General features: G+C 36.5%; 1 protein-coding gene and 1 long non-coding RNA gene across 6 annotated transcripts in view; one reads left to right on the forward strand and one right to left on the reverse strand.

The window, feature by feature from the left end:
* Window positions 1–26,583, reverse strand: part of il16 (interleukin 16) — a 40,710-nt gene that overhangs the window by 5,951 nt on the left and 8,176 nt on the right. The window contains exons 3-19 of one of the 3 annotated variants that reach the window (XM_051899278.1): window positions 23,077–23,189; window positions 21,522–21,654; window positions 18,592–18,702; window positions 16,450–16,552; window positions 16,000–16,148; window positions 13,776–13,886; window positions 12,146–12,260; window positions 11,920–11,993; window positions 11,515–11,734; window positions 9,322–9,439; window positions 8,321–8,453; window positions 8,042–8,141; window positions 6,841–7,349; window positions 5,575–5,631; window positions 5,206–5,290; window positions 3,067–4,381; window positions 820–1,006 (exon numbers count right to left, since the gene is read on the reverse strand). In XM_051899278.1, coding sequence (XP_051755238.1) covers window positions 820–1,006; window positions 3,067–4,381; window positions 5,206–5,290; window positions 5,575–5,631; window positions 6,841–7,349; window positions 8,042–8,141; window positions 8,321–8,453; window positions 9,322–9,439; window positions 11,515–11,734; window positions 11,920–11,993; window positions 12,146–12,260; window positions 13,776–13,886; window positions 16,000–16,148; window positions 16,450–16,552; window positions 18,592–18,702; window positions 21,522–21,654; window positions 23,077–23,189 — 3,633 coding nt within the window. Of the gene's footprint in view, window positions 1–819; window positions 1,007–3,066; window positions 4,382–5,205; window positions 5,291–5,574; window positions 5,632–6,840; window positions 7,350–8,041; window positions 8,142–8,320; window positions 8,454–9,321; window positions 9,440–11,514; window positions 11,735–11,919; window positions 11,994–12,145; window positions 12,261–13,775; window positions 13,887–15,999; window positions 16,149–16,449; window positions 16,553–18,591; window positions 18,706–21,521; window positions 21,655–23,076; window positions 23,190–26,583 lie in introns of all 3 variants that reach the window. The other 2 variants (XM_051899277.1, XM_051899279.1) reach the window with 2 other exon arrangements.
* Window positions 5,306–25,751, forward strand: LOC127515535 (uncharacterized). Of its 3 annotated transcripts, XR_007930836.1 has the most exons (5): window positions 5,306–5,664; window positions 12,046–12,078; window positions 12,156–12,288; window positions 13,837–13,918; window positions 24,673–25,751. It is a non-coding gene; the product is annotated as an uncharacterized LOC127515535 (long non-coding RNA). The 3 variants fall into 3 exon arrangements; XR_007930837.1 differs by lacking the exon at window positions 5,306–5,664 and having other exon boundaries at window positions 11,921–12,078; window positions 13,747–13,918; XR_007930835.1 differs by lacking the exon at window positions 5,306–5,664 and having other exon boundaries at window positions 11,921–12,078.

Here is a 26,583-nt window from a genome sequence, read left to right on the forward strand (position 1 = left end):
TCATATGCTAATTGTTAGCTTTATACTATCCTGTGGCCAACAAAACTGGATTTTCCCAATAATCATTTTTCATATTGTATTAAAACTATTGTGCATGCAGTTTTGTTATCACCTAATATCAGTTAAGAGACTGTGGAAGACTTTTAAAAATAACTTGTCACACCACAGAACCATTTAAAACAAGTGAAATCAAAAAGCTTTGTCATAATCCAGTCCTAATACAGCTAATCACTCATCTTAGACAGCCTTTAGGATGGTTCCCTTATCTGTATAGCCAACAGAAAAAGCTGCCATGCTTTCAAGAAATTTCTTGCAAAATATCAACACTTCCTCTTTTTCTGCATTTCGCTCTTACTGCATAACAGCACATTATGTCATGTGGCATGTGAATTAGTGCATATCACCTGATTGTCATAGACAGTTTTGCTTGACTGCACACAGAAAATATGGCAGAGGAATATTGATCAGGGAAACAGACATTAATGCAAAATAAGTGCAGCAAAATGCACACCAGAGGACATTGCAACACTGCCATGGTTAGGAAGTCACGCTCTTGACCAAGAGTGGCATGATTTAGCAATTTTTTTAACCCTGTTAGCAAGTGAGCTTCAGAATGTAGCAACACGCAAAAGAAATCTCACTGATCTTTAAGAGCACTTTCAATATGCTGTATAGAGAACCGATTGTTCCTCTGCCACACCTCTCATACATATTCAGGTTTGCAGAGCAGGATGTGGAAGTAATCAATGCTAGGCAACAGCCAATAGCATGTACTTTGTTGTTTCGGTCCTATGATTATCAAACAAGAGCTAAACCCACCCTTAGTGTGTCTTCATCCAGATCCTTGACTTCCTGAATCATCCGCTGAATCTCCTGAGGCGGAAGGGCTGAGAGCATGGATTGGGCACAGACGGCTGAGGCTGAAGTGAGCGGTCGTTCGGGTTTCCATTCTTCCTTCTCGCACTCCTCCCCTCTCTCGATTGTACGCTCTCTCAGTTCGGCCAAGCTGTAGACCAGATATAAACAAGTGTGTTTAAAGGTGCCTTAGGCCAGGGGTAGCCAACCCTGCTCCTGAAGGACTGCCATCCTGCATGCAGAGTTTAGCTCCAACCATAATCAAACAGCCCTAAACCAGATGATAAAGGTGTTCAGGATTGACTGTGTGTTGAAACTGAAGTCTGTAGGAAGGTAGTCCTCAAGGAGCAGGGTTGGCTCAAACTCGGTTTGGGACATGGCCGAGACTATGTTGATTCCAGAGACAACTTGCAGAGTTTGGCTCCAACCTTTTCCAACAACACACCTGCATGAAAGTTTCTAGTAGACGACCCGAAGACCTCGGCTGCATCTGAAATCGCATACTCTCTGAGTAGGTACTTCTTTTGAATAAGTAATTACTTTACTTTGCGCTAATAAAGTATGTTATATTTTGTATGAATGTAATCCAGAATAGGTCTGGACGATATGACCTAAAATCAAAATCTCGATTAATTGAACATTTTAACTCGATAACGATTATTTTGTTTGTTTTTTTGCCCTCAGTTCACTGACAAGGTTTGTACATATGATTGACTATTAAAGGTGGGATATTTTTTCCTAATGAAAGAGTGCTCCAACGTAACAGCTCACTTTCAGCAGTTATTTTATCTATGGTTCGTAACATTTCTTACAGATTTCTGCTCATTGTAAATCAGATACAGACACCAGTACATATTTGAATGCATTAATGAGAGAGCGGTTGCATGTGTGAATTAGTCATACCGTCTTTCTATTAATTGTGAAGCTGTGAGTTGTAAGTAGTTACCTCAAAATTAGAAAAATATATGCTATAACTTTTGAGTTTCTAAGCTACTTTAGTGATAAATTACAGGACAGCGTTAACAGCGAGTTTCTTGGTGCGCGCGATCTTCACGTGATGTGCGAGCTCAATACAATGATACACATCCGATGGTCTAAAATCGCTTGAACGTTCAAACTGGCAAGCCTTAAAACATACAATTGACTAACTTTCGTGAGGACGCCAGCGAGAGTGATCTCGCACGCTGTCTGTGTGTGTTGACTCGGCGTTTGAGTTTGCCTCCGTGCCGCTGACTGGACGGGGCAGAGTCACATGACTACACACGAGGTAGTATGTTTTTAAGACGAAAGTATTAAAAGGATTAAATAACCGACATGGGAAAATTACGCCGGTTAGAGGTTCTGAATTTCGGTTTCGATTACTTTGCGATTAATCGTCCAGCCCTAATCCAGAAGTACTATATTCACAATGTTATCATTGTCATGTGACCAAACCAGCGTCAGTTGCACTTCACTGCCATTTACAAATCCTCTCCCGTGGCCTCATGGGATAGTAAAGTGTCCATCATATGCCCACTTCAGAATCTCGTCGGAAGTAGTAGGCCAAAAGTACCTGGATTAACCAGTATTTTATGAATACTGCAAATTTGGACATAACTACTCTTTTCACACACTGTTTATCACCTACTTTATACAGTAGTAGGAAATCATGCGATTTCAGATGCTGCTATAGAGTAGCTCAGTCAGGTTTGCTTAATTATAGTTGAAGCTAACACCCCTGTTTTACTGCCTTAGACTTCTTCGAACTGCAGGCTAATTTTAAGTTTCACTACCACATGTTGCGGCCAATTTGCTAATATCTCACATTTATCTACAGTCTACTTTAGGGCAAATTTGCATGACAGGAAAGTATTTTTTTCTTTTTTTTTTTTTTTTCTTACAGTGATAAGGACTAGTACGAGAGTTTACAAGACATTAGCATGAAAGGGTCTGTTGTTTGTGACTGACTCATCTGAGCTGCATTTCCTCTTCTTGTTTCATTTAAAACAGATGATTCAAAACTCTGCAATGCCTTTATCGTACAGCCAGTTCTCAACTTGAAAGAAGTTGACATCGTTGGCTGCGGTCCCTACAAGTGATCTTATCCTGTACCATCAGCCAACACAACACTGCAACGAGTATAATTGTACCCCCTAAAGCTTTCATCTTCCAAGTGCATTTGTCCTACATTGTTTTCTGAGAGTCAGTAATATGCTTGGATTAGTTACATACCTTACAGAGAAACCCCTCTCACTGTTTTCCAGTGCTGGTGAAGGTGGGGGCTTTTCGGCAGAGGAGTCTTCTTCTATTGGGTCATTAAGAGGGGATCCAGGTGGGGCACTCCAAGGGTTTCCAATCCGAACGCAAGGGGACTGTGGCAGGGACTGCATGGATCGCATCAGAGCATTGGACACCTGGTTGCTGAAGGACAAGATGATCCCCAGGCTCTCCCCTTCCAAGCCACTTGAGTTGGGGGCATCCGAAGAGGGACTGAGGGGTAGGCTTCGGGTCCTCACGCTCACCGCATGAGTTCCAGCGCCTTCTGTTTTTTCTGAAAGACCCTCTTTCGAGCTGCTTGATCTTCTTGGGACGTGGCTTGAAGGGGGCGAATCCTCTTGAGAAGGTAGGGGTTCTTGCTCTTTCTCAGCAGCAGGTAGAGGCTCTTGCTCATCCTCAGCAGCAGGTAGAGGCTCTTGCTCATCCTCAGCAGCAGGTAGAGGCTCTTGCTCATCCTCAGCAGCAGGTAGAGGCTCTTTTGAATCCAGGGAAGGTTCCTCAACAGGGATTGGTTTACAGGGCTCTGAATCATTAAAAGTTGATTGTTTTTCTTCCTCTGCAGGATGGGGCTCGGAAATGATATCTGAACTGAGGGAAGCTGATTGCTTTTCTTCTTCTTCTGGAGGCTGGGTGATGGCTGAAATTGTTGGTGTAGACTGGAAGTTATCATTATTGTGTAAGTTGCTTGAGTTAACTTTGGTTCTCTCTGTATTGCTGTAGTCTGCAGATGAGTTTTTAGCTGTCTTCTCCATTGGAGGAAGAGATGTCGTTGGGGCCACTCGCCTGTTTGGCCTTTCAGCTCCATCTGTACTTGAGAAAGTCTCAAATGAGCTGATCTTCTGCCTGATTGACAAATTGGCTCCTGATGAAGCAGCCCTTAGACTACTCCCAAAGGTCCTGCCAGTATCATGGCTCCTGTTATCCTGGTGCTTCAAAGCCCCTGTTATCGGTTTCCCAGACTTAATGCTCTTCAGGCTTTGACGTACCCATGCAGATTTTGGAGCCACCGGGGGCCCTTTTTTAACACTGGGAGATTGCTCACATTTGGAGTCTGAGGTGATGTTTGTGGTTTCAGAGGCTGTGCTGTTAACTTCAGCATCTCCATTATGGTCACTCATGTTTTTGGAGCAGAATGACTGGTTCTCTGGACTTTCGGTCAGCTTTACCCAGGGGTCAAGTGGTTGATCTCTCGTACTGACCTCCAAACGAGCCTGACGTCTCAGACCGACACGCTTACTTGGACTACACACTTGAGATGGGGACACTGGACCTGTAACATAATAGTTTTCACATGTATTTCCCTTTACTGAGCTGCCGAACAGAGAAGTGCAAAGTGAGAAGTAACTCATGTGCTGACACAGATCCAATAATTATCACAATAATTACTCTATTTTCATTTGAAAACAGAACAGTTAAAATACATGCTACTTTTAAAATGCCACTTTTAAAAAAATATTGTTAATAGGATACTGAAACTTGCTATTAACAGCTGAATCAGGAAATTAAAAAAAATGTCTCCGCATATGTTTCTTGAATATCAGATATCAGAATAATACAAAGTAAATGTTTATATGTGACCCTGGACCGCAAAACCAGTCATAAGGGTACATTTTTTTGAAATTGAGATTTATACATCATCTGAAAGCTAAATAAATAATTCCATAATAATTCAATTGATGTATAGTTTGTTAGGATAGGACAGTATTTGGCTGAGATACAACTATTTGAAAATCCAGAATCTGAGGGTGCAAAAAAATCTAAATATTGAGAAAATCGCCTTTTTAAAGTTGTCCAAATGAAGTCCTTAGCAATGCATATTACTTACAAAAATAAATTTTTGATATATTTACAGTAGGAAATTTACTAAATATCTTCATGGAACATGATCTATACATGATTTTTTGCATAAAAGAAAAATCGATGATTTTGACCCATACTATGTATTGTTGGCTGTTGCTACAGATATACCCGTGCGACTTATGACTGGTTTTGTTGTCCAGGGTCACATATTTAAGTTATGCAACCTACATGACACCTACATGCTAGTTTTTAAATTGAATTATTAAACAGTAGATGTATTTCTGATTAACATACCTTTGTGCTGTCTGTCCCCTCTTAGTGTTGGTTCAGAGATACAGGCGGATGCTTTAGTTCTGACTTCTGCGTGTTCAACCACTTCCTGTCACAAAAACAGGAAATGGCTGGCTGAGTTTTAATCTTACAAAAAAATTTGAAAAAGGTGTAGAAATGCATTCAGTATCATTTCATCATGCATCACTGTTGCAAACAGAAACACAGGCGTATACACACACAAGAGCCATGCCCCATGCCAAACACTCAAGCATTTCACAACCTGTGACAAAAAGATTTAGTATGAAGTGCACACAAATTCATATTCAAAGAATTGTCACCAAACACTGACATGAACACATCCAAAAAGAGGTAGCATGAATTTCTACGTACATTCTTAAACAGAAGCCTTGAGATCTTTCTCAAAGCCCTGTACAGACTGCAGAAAAACTAGATGCATGAGGAGAGACAATTAAAGACCGTGTGAGTAAAATATATATAAAATATATAGGTCTATCTATTTAAGGTAAATGTATGTATTTGTGAAGGAAATAGATATTTATATAAGATTGATGTAGGTGCATGTTTTACAGTAGATGCTGCAAATGGTCTCCATTTGTCAATTTTTTCCTTACTTTTAATCAACATTTCACGAGTTCATTTTAATGATCTTCTGGTGTGACAAATTCAGTGTAGTCTGACCAGCTGAATACTGCATGTTTTATATGGCTAACGCCCACAGTGGCATTGACAACTGATAATGTAACACTGATGACTAGGTGGACCTTTAAGAGCTTTAAAACGTCTTATTTACTTCCTTTTGGGGTCCTGTTTAGCCAATGTTTCGAGTAGCCCCAAGAGATGCCCATTTAGAAATGTGAGTCATGCACTGTACAGAATCACAATAACTGGTGACAAAATAGTAGTAGGGTTTTTTTTAATATATATATATATATAATTTTTACTTTGGGATATATATATATCCCATTAGATACTACTATTACTAATTTATTTAATTTGTACTTGAGTTCTTGTTAATTTTAACACATTTCTGTTTTTCACAGATCATGATGAGGATAGTCACACAATCTGACATTTCCTCATTTTATAGGAAATTGCTTAAATTAAAACACGTTATGTTTATATATATTTTTATATTTGCTGTCCAGATTCCAGTCAGATGCAATCAAAAATATAAGAATATAAGAAAAAAAAGATATAATGGTCTTTTTTCCCTTTGAGGGCCATAACATTACAGCTGTCCACATGCACAATGATGGTGCAAGATTTTCTAATGTAAGACTTGTGAAGAATTTGACAATAAGGCGTGGGTTGCAGTTAAACCAATCACGTCTTGACTTACAATACTCAACTACCATTTATGGGCAATGCAACAGTCTCACAGTGAAAACGCCTACTTGTGAACAGTCTCTTTGACAGAGAGCAAAATATCAGCAGTACTATATCAATCCAATGCGTAGATTTAAATCCTGTGTGTAATTAATTTATTGGGCATAACCTCACTGACATGATATTAATTGATATGAAACCCTATACAAGGAAGAGAAAACAAAGAAATAAACATTTTAATTGACCAAAAAAGTTTTTGCTCAATAGAAATAGTGCATTTAATAAAGTGTGTAGAGTATATAGCCATACCTGGCAATTGCTTTGAGACGGCAGCAGATCTTCCTCTTTTACTGGTGAACCTCGACTAGATCCGCTCGAATCAGTTAGCACTTCCTGACTGGTGACTTCCTGTCGTCTGCAGTACCTCCGTGGCTGGTTTGTTGGTCCTGGTGCAGAATTTCTCACGCCACCTGTATGCACATCTAATGTTTGTTGTCCAGTGAAATTTACTGGACATTTATAGGGAATGTTATAGTCTTCATCCGTGAACGAGGCTGGAGAAAGTGTGTTATTAAGTGAAGTTTCACTGTTGGTTGTTAAAGAGACGTCCATGCTCTGTACTCTGGTGACGTGCTCCGGTTGTAGGAAGGATTGAGTGGTGACACTGGCTGGTATACAGCGCTGGCTGTAGGCGCCCTCACTGCATGATCGGATCATGGGTTTCTGGGCTCGTCTACAGGTCAGCTGACTCGTGCTCCTGTCCAGACAGCGGATACACTTCTGTCTGCTGTGGGAACAGGGTTCTGATCTCCTCAGACCTGAGATCAGACACAGACATGGCTAAACCAACTGCCTATCTTATTTGTAAGAGTCACCATGTACAGTAAATCTGACCAAATCCAGGCACAACCACCTCTTAAAGGTGCAGTAGATGATTTCTTAGAAACATTGTTGATATTTGAAATCAACCCAAACAAACGTCTCATCAAAGCTGAGGCGAGGCAAAATAATGCTTCACAAAAAAATTAAGCGAAGATGATAAAAAAAAAAAATCTCACTCTCTCTTGCGTAGTTTTAAATATGAATATTTATCTTACAAAAACGCATCGCTTCATTTCAGAAGGCTTTTATTAACCCCCTGGAGCCGTATGGATTACTTTTATGATGGATGGATGCGCTTTTTGAAGCTTCAAAAACTCGGGCGCTATTCACTGTTTGTGGTTGAGTAAATTATGGGATAATTTTCATTTTTGGGTGAACGATTTCTTTAAATGCATTACCATTTGTATGTAATTGTGATCCTCCTAGTATTAATTAGATTTCATGACCCACTCACAGTAACTTTTAATGCCATTAAAAAAGGAAGTTGTTAATGCGGTAACCCTGAAATAACTACTTTCTGTACAGAACCACAGTTACAGTTGGAGTTATGCTGTAAAATCACTTACACACTGCAGCTGCAGGATGTGTGAAATAGGCCTTCAGAGCAAACAAAAGATCAATAACTCACTGCTGTTACACCCGTCCATACTCCACTGACTCCTGTCTCTTCTCAGTCTGCTGTGCTCCACCGCCTGAGCGATCGCCTCATTGAGCTGCTGCTCAGAAACCTTCATGCACACAGAGAAACACGTGCAATTTATAGCATTTATATTTTAGCACACACTCTGACTTCTAACTTACGAACACAAATATGAAGGTTTGACTGCTCACAGCCATAATGAAGTGTAAATTGTCTTAGCACATGATGCTCTCTTATGTTATGCTCCTGAAGGGAAAGTAGACCTACTTTTGGGTCAGGGTGTCGACTGATGATGATCTGAACCGGGCCCGGGCTGCACTGACTCAGAACCGTGTACACATCGTTCAGTGTCATGTTGCAAACCACAGTGTCATTGATCTCCATGATCTCATCGCCACATCTGACAAACATTCACATACTACTTACTAACAACCCAGCAACCACACACATCATTACAACAATTCACAGTGCCGCAGTTTGATTAGTTTTAAAAACTTTCTAGAAACCACACTTATGGAAATAAAATAATGTTGCCATTTATGCAGTATATCATTTGGTTTACCAAAAATAATCAGTACCCAACTGCAACTTTGAGAAAATATCCTTTTTTTTTATCATAATACATCTTAACATTGTGGAAACATGCCTACCCTTTAAAAAAAAAAAAAAAAAAAAAACGACCACACTCAAACATTTTTGCTGCCTGTTCAAAATACTTAATTAAAATGTGCTAAAGTAAACTGAAGTAAACTGAGATTATTTACATTTTGTGAATAGAGAAGATTGGTAACACTTTAGTTTAGGGTCCAATTCTCACTATTAACTAGTTGCTTATTATAATGCATATTACTAGGATATTGGTTGTTTATTAGTACTTATTAAGCACATATTAATGCCTTATTCTGCATGATCATATTCTACATCCCTTAATCCTACCCAAAACCTAAACTTAACAACTACCTTCCTAACTATTAATAAACAGTAATTAGGAGTTTATTGAGGGAAAAGTCATAGTTAATAGTGAATATGTGTTCCCTCTACTGAACTGTTACCAGAAGATTATTTGAAAGGGTGCATAACAATTTATGTAAATAATATAATAATATTTAAGTATATTGCCTACAGGTGAGGTGGAATTTTATACAGACTATGAAAATTTACAGTATATTCGGATTGGCTAATTAATTATGAAGAAATGTAAAAAAGAAAACACTGGAGTCTCATATCTCATATTTATGTCTACTGTTAAAGATGCGTTAGATTCACACCTTAATCGTCCGTCCATGTGTGCCACTGATCCTGGTGACAGCGTGTGAATGTAGATTCCCGGGCAGCCGCCAGCTGAAGGAACACAGCACAAGCCAATACCCAGGCCTACGCCAAACTCTGGACAAATGCAGGAAATACACATTTAGAAATACTGAAATACTGATTAATTTTCTTCTCAGAATTTTTGTAGTCATCATAATCAATTACAACAAGATGCGATTTTAGAGATGGGATTTGAAACAAGGTGGCTAACGAAAAGGTTTGTTCTTTAAAAGGGACCTATAATGCCCCTTTTCACAAGATGTAATATAAGTCTCTGGTGTCCCCAGAATGTGTGTGTGAAGTTTCAGCTCAAAATACCCCACAGATCATTTATTATAGCTTGTTAAATTTGCCCCTATTTGGGTGTGAGCAAAAACACGCCATTTTTGTGTGTGTCCCTTTAAATGCAAATGAGCTCCTGCTCCCGGCCCCCTTTCCAGAAGAGGGCGGAGCTTTAACAGCTCACGCTTCAGTTGCTCAACAACAACAAAGCTGGAGAATCTCACGCAGCCAAAATGAGGATTGTCAGTAACGGTGTTCAGCCTTACATTGTTCAAACCGGAGTCGACACTGATGGAGAGACTCAGGAAGAAGTTACAACTTTTAGAATGAAACTGGATGTTTCTAAATGGTTAGTGGATAAATTTATGTAGTTGCTGTGGAGTTGATTCAACTGATCGACTAGCATGTGCCGTCATGTTAATCTTTTGTGCAAAACCCGTATGGACGCCCACTATGCACAACGTACCTGTTTGCCAAACAGAGCCATACACACCAGGCTAATGTTTGTGATCGCTATCAAATGCTGTGAATGGTCTAATATTTTTTTCCAAAATATCGCTTGGACAGCAACGCTTCTTTTTTAGCAATCGATCTTGCCAGGGTCAAATGACAGGCTATCCAAGCTAACGAGACTCTAAATAGTGTTTTGTTCTCGTCTGTGCAGCCAACGACAGAACAGTTAGCATGCTTTTCTCAAACTTTTGCCATGGTGTTAGAACTGGTACACCGTTGTCGTTTGCAAAAACAAAATGGTAGCGCCATGGTGGAAACATGCAGATTAAGGGGCGGTAATATTATAATAAGATCCCCTTCCTACGTCACAAGGGGAGCGAAATCTGAACGGCTCGTTTTTTCACATGCTTGCAGAGAAAGATTTGCCAAAACAAAGTTACTGGGTTGTCCTTTTTCACGTTTTCTGGGTTGGTAAATGCACCGGGGACCAATTATAGTTCTTAAACAAGGAAAAAGTCAGATTTTCATGATATGACGCCTTTAAAGTTAACTTGAAAGCAAAATGGACAATTCATGCTTTTTATGTACAGTATGTTGCAATTTCTATTATAAATGATTTATTTGTGTTTATTTTTTTTATTCATGTGCCTAGTAATCTTGATTTAAAATAACTTCTCCTCCCTCTTGCAGAGACATCTCTTCTCTGTTGATGAGGGCGGGGCAACCTGTCACTCACATGAGATCCACCAATAGCAAACCACAACCATCCAATCAACTCCTGATGAACAAAATCAAGTTCCGCCCTACATTTTGTTTGTTCAAGATTCATTTCACTCAGATAAATATCATGGTAACACTTTAGTTTAGGGTCCAATTCTCACTATTAACTAGTTGCTTATTGTATTACTAGGATATTTGCTGTTTATTAGTACTTATAAAGCACATATTAATGCCTTATTCTGCATGACCTTATTCTACATCCCTTAATCCTACACAATACCTAAACTTAACTTACTAACTATTAATAAGCAGTAATTAGGAGTTTATTGAGGCAAAAGTCGTAGTTAATAGTGAGAATTGGACCCTAATCTAAAGTGTGACCAATATCATAATAGGGGGAAAAAACACAGTTGCAACTTCCTTTTCACGCCGACTTTAAGTGTTTATCACACTTAAGAAAGTGTTCGGTTTTGACAGGGTGTGTGGATGTTTCTGAAGCCCTCTGCATCAACCAAGTAATGTGAAAAGTAGAAATGCAGTCCACTCAAAAAATTAAATTTCTGTCATCATTCACTCACTTTGAATGACTAGTGTCATTTGAATCTGTATGTTTTTTTTATTTCCGTGAAACGCAAAACAAGCAATACTCAAGAATTCAATGAGATTCAAGAAAACAATGAGATTTCGATACTAACCCTTCTGCAGTGTGATCTCCATCATGACTCTGTCCTGGGGTTTTGCAGGGTTACTGAGGCAGTTATAGTCTCCCAAATCAGCACTGACTCGACTTATACCGGTGCTGGAGCTCAGCGATCTGGATCGGCATAACTGAGACACCTGTCCATGGCTGCCCAGCATAGCGCCCACCCGCAGACTCGTCCGCACCACCAGCGTCAACAAACCCTTCTTCACTTGCTTCAGAAAGAGAAAAGCAGTTTATTGCTGGTGAAACCTGATTGATTTATTGATAGATCGACATACTTTCTAGGTGGATTAATCATGTGAAATTTTTCCTATTAAAGTTACTGATAAATTAGCCCTTAAAACATCCCAATATCAGTGTGTTTGACAACTGAAGGCATTCAGATCAGGTTACTCACTTTAAACTTGTGTAAGGCATCTTCATGGGTCAAGCCGTGCAGAGATTCACCATTCAGTTCCAGTATCTCGTCTCCTGTAATCCAGAAACACTAATATAGTTTTCTTTCCACTTCTGGGTAATGCAGCTGTGAGTGTTGATGGGAAAGCTTCATTTTAAGGTAAGTGTCTGGATATATGTACTCATCCATTACCAATTACAGTATTATATTTAACTAATGAGTCCACCTTCCTGTAGTCTTCCATCAGCGGCTGCTGCACCTCCAGGGAAGATGGTCTTCACGTAAATCCCCATTGGGCCGTACATGCTGTCTCTGCCTCCGACTATACTGAATCCCAGGCCCTGGAATACCACGAGAGTGATTTATATGGTGAGAATTCAATGCATCATATTATTACACCAGAATTGGTGTAAACTGCTGTCCTACAACCAAAAAACACATTTAAAAAGCATTTAAGTATTCAAATTTTAGATGTTTACTAAAATCCTTCTATTATCTATTGAATCCCACAATAATATTTAAAATATCAGTAAGCTTAATATATATAACATCATCATTTATTGGGTACTTTCAATTGAGAAGTGGATGTCCCGAACGCTAACCACTGAATTTCAACTTGTGAAAATATTGAAATAATTTTTGCAATTTTTTCCATTGTTGTTTTTAAAAAATGTATTTTTGATTTTTTTTAAAAGTGAAGTTAAAAAAAATATTTATTTTATTTTTAAATCATGAAACTTTATGTAAAAAAAAAAAAAAAATGTGTCCCGCATTTTCATGTCACTACCGAAACAGTGTATGTTTTAGTCCATTAACTGAGACTGATTTTAACACACTTCTACATTTTTGTTTAGGAAATATTCCTGTGTCCCTCCCTCTCATAGCCTCTCTTTCACAGTAGATAGGACCATCATTTTGAGTTAAATGTGTTCAAAAGTCTGAAAATCTGTGTGTAACTTTAAGGAACGTCACTACCAAACACATTTTTTCTGCAATTAAGCACTTTTTTGAGTGTTATTCCATAAAATGTAGTTTTTATGTGTGTACAACTGTTCAGATCTGTGCTAGCTAACCATGTGCTGATTAGCATCTTTAGCTAGGCTCAAAAGTATCTAAAATTGTCACTACCGAAACAGTCACAACCGAAACATGTCATCATTGTTTTGGCAGTGACAAAAGGAAACACATAATAATTTATTTGGGGGAAATAAACTAAATTTTAGTACAGTTATGCAAATCATCAGAATTTTGTGATCAGAAATGTTTTAGTATGTGATTTAAAATCCTGTAATGTGATGTGGTCACTACCAACACATTACTGTCATTAGCGAAAATGTGCAGTCACGACCGGAACATGAGATGTTTTGTCAAAAATAAAGTATACTGAAATATCAACTAAGATGTTATTATAGTGTTTGGTTCAAACTAATGAATCCTTAACTTTGAAATCAATATGATAAACTTTATGCCTTTTACAAAGAAAGATTGGATTCAAAATACAACAAATTTCATAAATTACATTTGAAATATTGTTAAAATTGTAATTGTTATTACAGGTAGACCTTTATTTACAAGATAGATGTAAACAAAATCTTAATAGGTCAATGTAACCGTTCTTATTAAATTATCTATCATTGTTTCAGTACTGACAAATCTGGGGAGAGGAAAAATATTCCAAAACTTTCTGAAAAACAATATGAGAATTAACTGCACAATTACTAGAAATGTGGAGCTTGAATATTATACAATTTGCATACATACAAAATTTGTGGGAAAAAAAAAAAATTTCAAGACATTTCCAACTCTGACTTTGAACCAATTGTGTAGAATGGCCCATATGAGTTGTGTTTGGTTACCTTGCCATGGCCCTTCATGAGGACGATGTTGGAGATGATGAAGGCCTGTACGCTATTGCAGGAGGGGACCAAGTGTGCTGAACTCAGAGAGCGAGATGGTCTAACCACAGCCTGCAGAGACCGAGGAGAGCACAAATAATGTGGTAAGGTGTCAAAGGTCTGCGTTCAGGGCCAAAAAAAACAATATGAGATGTTTTCATTTCATGAAATTCTGCTACACAGAGCAGATTTGCTCATACGGTATTTGTGTTGCATGTGGCATATTCCCATGACATTCATTAAAAATAGCCACTTTGCTGATGTGGAGAGGGAAAGCACTTTGTAGAGAGCACTTCTAGAGAACGAGAGAGATGCTTCGAGCACTTACTGCAACAGCCATTTATTTGATTAGCAGTATAATGATGGCCTTATCAAATAAAGTGCAACAGCTGAAAGGCAATTCACCATTCACTGCTCTGCTCATTCAGAACTGTTCAGGCAAAACCTAACTCAACAACTGCACCTATTTTGTAAGGGATTTTTCTTACATCTTATTCACTAACCATCCGCAATCCAGTTTAACCAGGCACTTTGCCAGAATGTTTTTTTTTTTTTTGTAGTAAAGTCACTAGGTTGCAGATGTCTGCTGCATTCTCCATAACTTTACACTCAGGATTGGCCTACAAGATGAGGACTTGCACTTGGCAAATATGGATCAGCACAATTTTTTGAGTTTGTTAACTCAAAAAAAAAAAAAAAAAAAAAAAACGAACTGATTGACATTACTCAATGTATTCTGTGCAATGGTAAAAATGTCGAGATTTTGCTACATCTGGTATATCAGTGGCACAGTTTAAAAACATTTTTACATTTTAATTTATATTAAATTATATTTTATAATAAATAAGTATATTTAAACTTTATAATACAAATATAATAATAAATTTATAAATGTATAATAAAAAATGTATTATAATCCAAATTAATTAATTAATAAATATATATATATATATATACACATGTATGTATGTATGTATGTGTGTATATATATATATATATATATATATATATATATATATATTGGCCTTGGCAAATATCTGACATAAAATTTGTTTGTAAGTAATAAAATTATTCAAATAAAGACTAAAAATAATAATAATAATAATAAGTAAAATGAATAAAACAGATAAAATGACTAAAACTTAAATTAAGATTAAAATAAAAGTTGAAATTATTACACACAATAATTTACATAAATTTTTACATACAAAAAGTCATAATTATGACAAAAAGTAGAAATTATGACAAAAGTCATTTATAGCATACTGTCATAATGAGATTAAAAAGTCAAAATTATGACTTTTAGGCCTGGTTTCACAGAAAGGGTTTAGATTAAGCCAGGATTAAGCCTTAGTTCAATTAGGTCATTTAAGTAGCTTTTATAAACATGCCTTAGAAAAAAAACATTACTGGTGTGCATCTTGAGACAAAACAGACACTGATATATTATAAGATACAGTATGTTCAAGTTACTTTCAGTTAAAACCATAGACTGTGTAAAACATGGACGTAGTGTCTGTGACGTCACCCGTAGGTTTCTGGAGAGCATTTTTGAAGCCCAAAGTGGGCGGAGAAGTAGGCGGAGTCAACCGTCGTCATCTTGGCGAAAATGGGCAAAGAGGCAGGATGTGGGTGGAGCCAAGACACCAGACAAACGGCTAGTAGTGACAGCAGCGGCAATCCACCTGTCACTCAAGTGGCCACTCCCTTAATTATGCAGAACTTTAAGGCTTAATATAATTTAAACCGATGAGTTATAAAAAAAATTCACCGCTTCACAGTTGTCATGAAGGGCAAAATTAGCTGTATAGACCAAAACCACTTTTTGTACAAGGCTGTAAACATATTTTATTTCTGCTGTAAAGTTGGGCATTTTAACATGGGGGGGGTCTATGGGATTGACACCCTTTTGGAGCCTGTCTCTAGTGGCCAGTTGATGAACTGCAGTTTAAGTCACTTCCGTACTGGATTCAAGAGAGAGACCGGAAGGTTGCCGCTTGGTTAAAACGGCTCAAACATGCATTTTAGTCGGGACTAAGCCTTGTCTGTGAAACTGACCACAATTATGACTTTTTATGTCATAACTCATAACATTATGACTTCTTATGTTATCGTCCTTGGTGTGAACGGGCCTTTAATCTGTTCTGAGTGGATCTGATCACATGATCCGGTCACCCTCCCTCACCTGTGGAATGCTGTGAGGGAATTCCAGCTGTTGAGAGAGAGACTTCCTGTTGCCGTAAAACCCTGCGGTGGCGTGGGCGTGACACGGGAACAGCTCTGGCGTCTTCATAATGATGGTATCCAAGTCTCCGATCCAGTACGGGTGAACGCCTAAAAGCATGTGGACAAGTGAAGTTACATAAGACGTCCTTCTCGATGTTGGACACATTTGGACAATGTGTGTGCATGGATCAGAGTACTGTTGGGAAGCAAGATTCAGAAGCTCAAAACATCTTCTGTTGGATGTTCTCTTGAGTTTATTAGGTTATGTAATGAAAAAGGGGCATTGTATGTGTGTAGTAAAAGTTCCAACTGGGATTAGCACCATCAAATTATACTATAAAAATGAATATTGAGACAATATTTGGTCTGGTGACTACTGCAGGTGTCGTGTTCATGGAGGTCTGTTTACTGGTGGAGTTAGAGCGAGATCTTTTGCAGGACGTCTCTTGGCAGCTCTGATCCTCATCGTCACAGTTCTTGCTGTCATCTTCTGACACCTTAATAATCGGCATCTGCAAACATGCACATAGTGGTAGTATGCTAGAAAAAATGTAGTATTCTAGAAATCACTTCGAAACAGGGCTGGGTGGTGTGACGAACACTACCATTCAAAAGTTTTTGGCCAGTAAGACATTTTAATGTTTTGAAGTTTTAAAGTGTCTTCTGCTCACCAAGGCTGCATTTATTTGGTCAAAAATACAGTAAAAAAACGTAATATTGTTAAATATTATTACAATTTAAAATAACTGTTTTCTATTTTAATATCTTTTAAAATGTAATTTATTCCTGTGATTAAAGCTGAATTTTCAGCATCATTACTCCAGTCTTCAGTGTCACATGATCCTTCAGAAATCATTCTGATATGATGATTTAATGCATCCTTGATGAATACTGAATAAAAGGACTGGTAATAAGTTTTCATTTGTTAGTTAACTACATCAGTTTACATTAACTAACAATGAAAAACACTTATAAAGCATTTATTAATCTTAGTTAATGTTAATATTAATATTTACTAATACATTTGTAAAATCAAAAGTTGTATCTGTTAACATTATTTAATGGACCTGAGCTGACAAGAACTAACAATGAACAGTTGTATTTTTATTAACTATCATTTTCAAAGATTAATTAATTGTTAGTTAATGTGACATTATTGTAAAGTGTTACCAAAGTATGTTTTACTCACTGACCCCAAACTTTTGAACTGTAGTATAACTATATGTAAGTAATTGTGACTTTATTTTTTGTATTTGTCTTTATATCTCACACTTGAATCTTTATTTCTCATAAATGTGATTTTGCTACTTTATATCTTATACATCTGGCACTTTTTTCCTACATTTGCAACTGTATTTCTTAGACATCAAATATTACAATATTACTTTATTTCTTATATATATGGGTCACTGACGAATAAAGGTTTTTAAAAGTGTAAAAACAAACATAATGGAGATATAATTAATTTTGAAGTTTTATTCAGTGTTAACAATGAGATTATGTGGTATTTATAATCAATTAACACTGATTTTGTCATTTTTTACAAGATGGACAAAATTTGTCACCAAAAAAGTCATTTGGTTTAACCAAAATTTCGGTTTTACTGAATGACACTTTTGGTTATACCAAATGACGATATTTTCAAACAATGCTAACAGGCTGATATCTAGCTAGCAAAAGGACAATCAAACATTTTATATTTAGTACAAGTTTTTAAAATATTACAACATTTTCCATGTTTTATAGCGGTTGTACCGAATGACCTGATGTTTTGGGACATGCGTATGAGCAAGTGAAAACATGAATTTTTAAGATAGAATAGTTAGGAGAGAGTTAGTTACTTTGCTTCATGACCATGTGGCCCTTTGCAGGTGTCTGAATGATGTCACATCCTGTCACATGATATTGACCACATGACTTGATCCAAAATGGTCCCTTTATATCGGTTACTCCGAATGACATCAATGAAATTCATTTTTCCGGACATTTTTTCTCATAACAAAGCAACGACTTCTACACATAATTTTAATACCATGTTGCACTATGTTGATATATGATGTTATAAAATCATGCCAGAATAAAAAATATATACATTTATTACATTTTAAGATATTTTAATCGCAAATGAAATTTTGGACGGTTAAACCGAATAATCTTTTGACACTTCAAAATCTTTAAAATACCTTTATATGTAGCAAAATATAATTAAAACCTTTTGGATTCAATAAAAGAGATCTAGTTGTACTACCTTACCTACTTTGGATGTCATATCTTTGTTTTTTATTATTATTAAGGCCTTTGGACAAAAAAAAAAAAAAAAAGACCCGTCACGTCATTGACCCATATATATATATATATATATTAATAAGAAATAAATGTATTTTTTCACTGTAAAGCAGAAACTGGCATCCATAATTCCATAATATATATCGATTTCAGTCATACCCCCCAAAACAAAACATATAGCCCTAATGTAGCTAAAGACGCATCACAAAACACTTTAAACTTGAGGATTTTCCAAATGAAGGGAAAAACAGGGTTTGCTTCCCACCTTCAAGTTATTGTTGTTTCCCATTGCCTCCTTTTCTCCGAAACTGTAGCCAAGCTGGTCTGATTCATTGACATTAGTGAACAGAGCTCTCCTTTCACACGGAGAGAAACCCTGCTGTACAAACAACAGATAAACATGGAACAATTCTCCTCAAAATCTGAATGGATCATACCAAAAGCCCTGTAAGATTCTGTGTCTCTTTTCCCATCCTGAATCAAATTAGTTTCTGCCGCATCTGGGATCTGCTCAGTGTCTTGAATGGATTCTCCTGGTTAAGGTCTGTTTAATCACATTTGACCTGCGCATTTCATATCTGCTCAAAGAGAGGTAGAACCCCTCCTGTTCGAACCGCCCGCTCTAAGCGGGACTCGAACCCCGGTCCGCCGACATGGGAGGCTTACATGCCCAGCTCTTACTAGCCTACATGTGTATGCTTAGCTGGTTATGTGGTGTTGACTAAAGTAACCATTACTATTGCTACTACTTGTACTTAGGGTCTGTGATGGTAAGACTTCATTTCAATAGTCCACTTTAGACATTTTACTACTAGCTATAAGTAACTTTGCAATTACATGTCAACTATAGCATTCTTTAGAGTATCAGTAGACTGTCTGCTTAATATCTGCTATAGGGCTCTCGATTTAACGTGTTAATTTAATTAATTAGTTAACCCACCCAGCCCGCCCCAGACCTACATACGTAGTTCATCTTACATTTCATACAGATGATTGATGATGAACATGAAGCAGGGCAACAACTCACTGCGTGATGGAGCCTGTATAGAATGTAGTTAGAATGACCCTAAAATTCAAGATATCGAGGCAAAAATGCCCCTGTATGAGTTTTTGTCTCATATTTATATCATATTATATAATTAACAATATCTCACCAGTGCTGTTTTTGTACTGAATAGCACGAGTGCAAATGTGATATTGATTTTATACAACAGTTCAATAAATAAGAAGTTAAAGGGGTCCTTGATTATGATTTCACTTTTTTTTAACTTTAGTTAGTGTGTAATTTTGCTGTTTGAGCATAAACAACATCTGCAAAGTTACAACGCTCAAAGTTCAATGATATTTTCTTTTAAAGAATTCTCTGTTTAAGGACTACAACAAACGGCTGGTAGGAACTACAACAAGCTTCTTCTCGGGTTGGTGACATCACAAACCCCAAAATTTACATAAACCCCGCCCCCGAGAACACTCAACAAAGGGGGTGAGTCCATGTTGGGCTGCTTTAGAGAAGAGGAAGAGTTGTTGTAGTAGAGTGTTGTTACCATGCCGTCATTTTACGCCGGACTGCTTCACAAACGAGGGTCAATTCAACGCTGGATTTGCACAAAAGATTAACATGACGCCACATGCTAGTCGATGAGTTGAATCAACTCCACAGCAACTACATAAATTTATCCACTAACCATTCAGAAACGTCCAGTTTCATTCTAAAAGTTGTAACTTCTTCCTGAGTCTCTCCATCAGTGTCGACTCCTGTTTGAACAATGTAAGGCTGAACACCGTTACTGACAATCCTCATTTTGGCTGCGTGAGATTCTCCAGCTTTGTTGTTGTTGAGCGACCGAAGCACGAGCTGTTAAAGCTCCGCCCTCTTCTGGAAAGGGGGCCGGGAACAGCAGCTCATTTGCATTTAAAGGGACACACACAAAAACGGTGTGTTTTTGCTCACACCCAAATAGGGGCAAATTTGACAAGCTATAATAAATGATCTGTGGGGTATTTTGAGCTGAAACTTCACAGACACATTCTGGAGACACCAGAGGCTTATTACATCTTGTGAAAAGGGGCATAATAGGTCCCCTTTAATAGAAAGCCAGTTAATATTAAGATTTGCAATACAAAAAATTGTTGCAAAAACAACTCAGTCCACGCCTTTTCAGCGCTAATTTTGCACTGCGTGTCTTTAGTAAATTCCGACAGTAGTTTTTTAACGCCAAAAGAGGGTTTGTGCTGGCACAAGCTTTTAGTAAATCTGGCCCAAAGTATTTTTCCAAAATTAAGTTTAAATAGTATTTTCATTCTGTGACCGTGGGAGCAGGAACATGTTTTACTAGTATGTCTAAAGTGGACTATTGAAATAAAGTGTAACCTCTGTCATTTGTCATAACCCTAAGCATTAAACTTTGAATGCAACTTGTCATTAAATTTAAATTATTCCTCAAATCATATAGCTTTTGGGGGGAAAAAAGTGAGGTTTTATTTTTCTAAGTGATCAGACCTGGCAGACGATAACAGCTGAAATAATCCCATAGATTTACATTGAAAAAGGGACCTGAGCCATATCTGGAGAATTTGGGGTGGGCTAGTAAATAACAACCTGGCAACCACCCAGAACACCATAGCAACAGCTAAGCAACAACCTTGCATTCACATTTAAATAAATAACTGAAAATGTCATAAAAAAATGGTTGACATTAATTATATTCTCTTTTTGTAATGTTTATCTTGTTTGAGTAAACAACTTAATTCTCCGAATTCCAAAGCAAAATGGTTCATTTTACTGAAAAATGTTTAAAAATGTTACCGACTGCCAAAACTCAAAAGAGTTCCTTCATTTTTTCCCCAGGCAGACGGTTTCCTGTTATTTCTGAAGTTCGCTGATTAGTGAAAGTATTTCTGTAATATATGGCTAATTGAAACCATTCTCAACTAAACAACACGCTCATTTCGTTGGGCTGACAAATCAAACAAGAACAATAGATGTTTTGTTCAGAAAAATAAGCTCCTGATTTTTCCGCCCGCTGTCAGAAGCATAGCCGAGTTTGTAGGAGTGGAGTTATTTGGGATCTCGGCTGGTTGTCTATTCTAAGCTTTCTGAAAATGTCAGACGTTCATATGTCCCAGCCCACAGAACTGGCCTCTAATCAGATCAGAGGAATGTTGTGATGTTTCTAATGGACGATGAAGTCTTACTTCAGTGCTGGTGGCTCTACACACAGTCTTCAGCGCAGGCTTCCTCTCTGGATCAGGCTCCTGTTTGCTCTGATCGTTTATAACCTGTCCGTTAAATGGAGCAAGCCTGTCTCCAAAGTAGATATAAGTGTCCCTAGAGACGATAAACAAGAAAACATGTGCATTAGAGCATTTACACTGTAATATTCAGAGAGCTCTGTGTGTGTGTGTGTGTGTGTGTGTGTGTGTGTGTGTGGTGTATGTTTACATGAATGCATTTTTTATGGGAATATGTCAATAGATTAGAGGGACTGGCAATAAGGATGGACTGATGGACTGTTTCTGAAAATACTACTGCTACTAATAATAATGATGATGATGATGATTTGTTATTATTATTATTTGCTAGAGAGCTTGACAGTAAAATGGACAGACTGGGGCCAATTCTTTGTATATTTTAATAATAATAATAATAATAATAAATATAATTATTATTGTTTTTGTTTTTATTGAATTACTAAATTTTTTATTACTTAATTTTACAATTTTAATAATAAATATTATTTTAATGAATTATGCTTATTTGATTAAATATTTAATTAAATCATTTCAATTATTAATATTAATTATTATACTACTAACTACTACTACTACTAATAATTATACTAAATATTATTATTATTATTATTATTATTATTATTATTATTTGCTAGAGAGCATGACAGTAAGATTGACAAATGGACTGGGGCCAGTTTGTTGTATATTTTTATAATAATAATTATTATTATTATTATGTTTGAATAATTAACTTTTTTTACTTAATTTTATTTACAATTTTAATAATAAATATTATTTTAATGAATCATGCTTATTTGATTAATGGTTTTATTTAATAATTTTATTATTATTATTATTTGCTAAAGAGCTTGACAATAAGATAGACACATGGACTGAGGCCATGTTTTTTATGTTTTTATAATAATTATTATTATTATATTTGAATTAATAAAAATTTTTATTACTTAATTTTAATTACAATTTTAATAACAAATATTATTTTAATGAATTATGCTTATTTGATTTGGTTTCATTTAATAATTTCAATAATTTTATTATTATTAATATTATTATTATTGAATATATATATGTATATATATATATATATATATATATATATATATATATATTTGTATTAATTTTATTTACAATTTTAATAATAAATATTTTTTAATTATGTTTATTTGATTATACACTTTACACTTTATAAATGCATGCATGCTTTATGGAGTTTGATTAAAAGATAAACACTTATTTTTAAACTTTTAATTTAAATTGCAATAATACATATTATACATGTTGTAAATATTGCTTGTTAATAAGTCCTAATATTAGCAAAATTTAAAAATGCATCTGAATGCAAATCTTAAAAATATGTTACCAAAAATTGCAAAATTTGTCATTTTTGCCTTGGGGTCAGTGAAACTCTGAAATACTGGCCCATTCTGACCAGCAGAAAGATCCTTATTGTTGAGTGTTAGAACAACATATAACCCAGTCGAAATGAGCTGATTATTACCTGTGTAAATCTTGACCAACAGTGCGTCCATTGTCACTGGACTGAAGTTTGTTATCAGGCACTTGTAGACCCTCCTCGCGTGTGGCGACACACATTCTCCAGAAACTGCTTTCCTGTTCCAGAGAAGCCATCAGAACCATCAGACAAGGCACTACTATTCCTTCATATAAAATGAGCTGTTAACAACCAAAAAAATCTACGGTTTGACAGCTGAAGTAAATGTGACCATAATAGCTGTGCTTTATTAGACCATGAACCACATCAGTGACCTTTACAGGGCCCCTCTATAAAGAGCTTCAGTGTGTCAGGATTAACTAGATGAGTGTTAAAGAGAGCAGGACAGGGCTTTTTACCAGAGTAAGTTTACATATGAAGGGCTCGGGAAACCATAATAGTCATGATCAAAACTGCCAAGTGCTTATAATTTTTATTTTAACAAACAGTCCAAACAGTCATACAGGTCAGAATAACTACTACTGCTGTGCACTGTATGTGAATTTCCTCTATGCATGAAATACTCAGATGATCAGTTGTGAAACATTGTATCCCACAATGCAATATGGATGACTTGACCTTTCATTTTAAAGCCCTGGTTTTTTTTTTTTGGTTTTTTTTACGCGTACGCTAGCGTACACGCACAGTCAAACGAACAGCCTTGCAAAGTATACTTCATTTGACTCGTATGCATACACAGACGTTCGACACATCCGCAGTTTTGAGCAATCTCTCGCCACGAGTTACAACCCATGTAAATATATTTGTATTCTTTCATTTTAGAGAGTTGTACAAATGAGGGTAGTTTCTAAACTCTGAACACAATCTGTCGTCTATGTAGGCCTCCATCGTCGCTGTAGCATGCATGCGTTCCGGTCTGTTCTGTTTATGCAGTTTTTCTTTGACTACCTTGCGAATCGACACCCCCAGGGCATGGCTGCCACCTTGTGGATAAACTAATTACTGCAACAAAAAAATAATAATACGCGTGTTCGACCTGTGTGTACAAAGTACAAGTACAAGTAACAAAAATCAGGCGGTGCGCGTACAGTACGTGCGTACTCTTCTGATGACGAAAGCTGAAAACGCTCGCTCTTCTCCGCTCACTCCATGATTTGTCTTAAAGGGACTTTGTCTATAACGCGCGATGGGCGCCGCCATGTTAGTTTGCGCCGCAATTTAGAGAATCGTATCTGTTGGATTTACAACACGTCAATTCCTCCACTTCTCCCAAAATATATGAAAGTAAGTGGCTGTTAGATCAGCGTAGCAGTCAATAAACGGGACAAGGGAGGTCATGTATGGGACAAATCAATTAGGTCCAGTATAAGGGACGTCCTGGCTAATACGGGACAGTCGGCAACACTAGTGACGTATATCAGCCTTAACGCCAGAAGTCAAACGTCTGGCTATCCTTTCTCAACACAGTCTATCTCTTATTCCTAAAGTCCCAAAAGTGTCAGTACAAAGTAAATGTTTTTACAACACTTTTTATATGTTGTGCAAAGGTCACAGGGTGTTTTATCAGTATGTTATGCTTTAAGACTTCACAGGAATGTCCTGTATGAGCTCTGCATTCTGTGTCTCTCTGTGTCACAACAGGCTCTCTTTTGTGCAGGAGTAATGAGTTGAGCAGAACCACAGAATCTCCCATCACACCCGCCATGTGATAATCATTCATTTCCAGGAGACATCCCTGTGATCCCAGGCAAGCCAGAATTAACATCGGAAAACTTTTGAGAAATACTCTGACGTTCTCAGATATCATCATCATGAGACACTTTCTAAAAGGTTTATAAGTGACAGTGATAAGATTATATACTGCAGTGAAATTATTGTGCAGTGCATTTTTGTCCATGGTCAAATGTGCAAATATTTTAAGAACATTATTAAAGACCAGATGACTTTGAACGAACGTTCTGTTAATGTTACTAGAAGAACGGTTGTTGATAACTTTAAGAAAACCTTGCCAGAACGTCCTGAAAACGTTTTCTGTTCGCTAGGCAGGTACACAAAAGACAACAGTAGTTCAATGTTGTTTTACAATGTTTGTTTGTTGTTTTTGTCTTGTGTAATTTTTTTGATTTTACATAGATTAATTTCCACAATCTTTCATATGAACATACTGTGCAGTTCTTTGAAGTGTATTTAAACATTAAGTTTTATTAAAATAAAAATAAAGTAAATTATTATTTTATTTAATTTTTCTTATACGTTTTTAAACTTGACTTTTTCTTCATTACGCCTACGTGACCGGCTTTCATTTTCCACTGTGTTTGCAATGTGCTACAGTGTATAATGCTATATAAACTTGCCTTACTTAATATATGAACACTTTAGTGACCACCTGGTGAACACATATCTTTCCCTCAACACAAAATAATTCTGCTATTTTGCTTTATATTCTGCTTTTTTTTTTTTTTTTGCTCACAATTGCGAGATATAAAGTCAGAATTGCAAGTTATAAACTCACAATTGTGACTTTATATCTCGCAATTCTGACTTTATATCACTCAGTTCTGACTCATAACTCAATTCTGACTTATCACTCACAATTCTGACTTTGTAACTCGCAATTCTGACTTTATATCTCACAATTGTGACTTTATATCACGCAATTCTATGACTATATATCTCACAATTTTGACTTTATATCATGCAATTCTGACTTTATATCTCGCAATTTTGACTTTATATCTCGCAATTTTGACTTTATATCACGCAATTCTGACTTTATATCTCACAATTTTGACTTTATATCACGCAGTTCTGACTTTATATCTCGCAATTCTGACTCACAACTCACAATTCTGACTTTATATCACACAATTCTGACTTTATATCTCACAATTTTGACTTTATATCTCACAATTTTGACTTTATATCACGCAGTTCTGACTTTATATCTCACAATTTTGACTTTATATCACGCAGTTCTGACTTTATATCTCACAATTTTGACTTTATATCACGCAGTTCTGACTTTATATCTCACAATTTTGACTTTATATCACACAGTTCTGACTTTATATCTCACAATTTTGACTTTATATCACGCAGTTCTGACTTTATATCTCACAATTTTGACTTTATATCACGCAGTTCTGACTTTATATCTCACAATTTTGACTTTATATCACGCAGTTCTGACTTTATATCTCACAATTTTGACTTTATATCACGCAGTTCTGACTTTATATCACGCAGTTCTGACTTTATATCTCACAATTTTGACTTTATATCACACAGTTCTGACTTTATATCTCACAATTTTGACTTTATATCACGCAGTTCTGACTTTATATCACGCAATTCTGACTTTATATCTCACAATTTTGACTTTATATCACGCAGTTCTGACTTTATATCACGCAATTCTGACTTTATATCTCACAATTTTGACTTTATATCTCGCAATTCTGACTCACAACTCACAATTCTGACTTTATATCACACAATTCTGACTTTATATCTCGCAATTCTGACTTTATATCATGCAATTCTGACTCATAA

The sequence above is a fragment of the Ctenopharyngodon idella genome, chromosome 7 (assembly GCF_019924925.1).
Source record: "Ctenopharyngodon idella isolate HZGC_01 chromosome 7, HZGC01, whole genome shotgun sequence".
Lineage (NCBI taxonomy): Eukaryota > Metazoa > Chordata > Actinopteri > Cypriniformes > Xenocyprididae > Ctenopharyngodon > Ctenopharyngodon idella.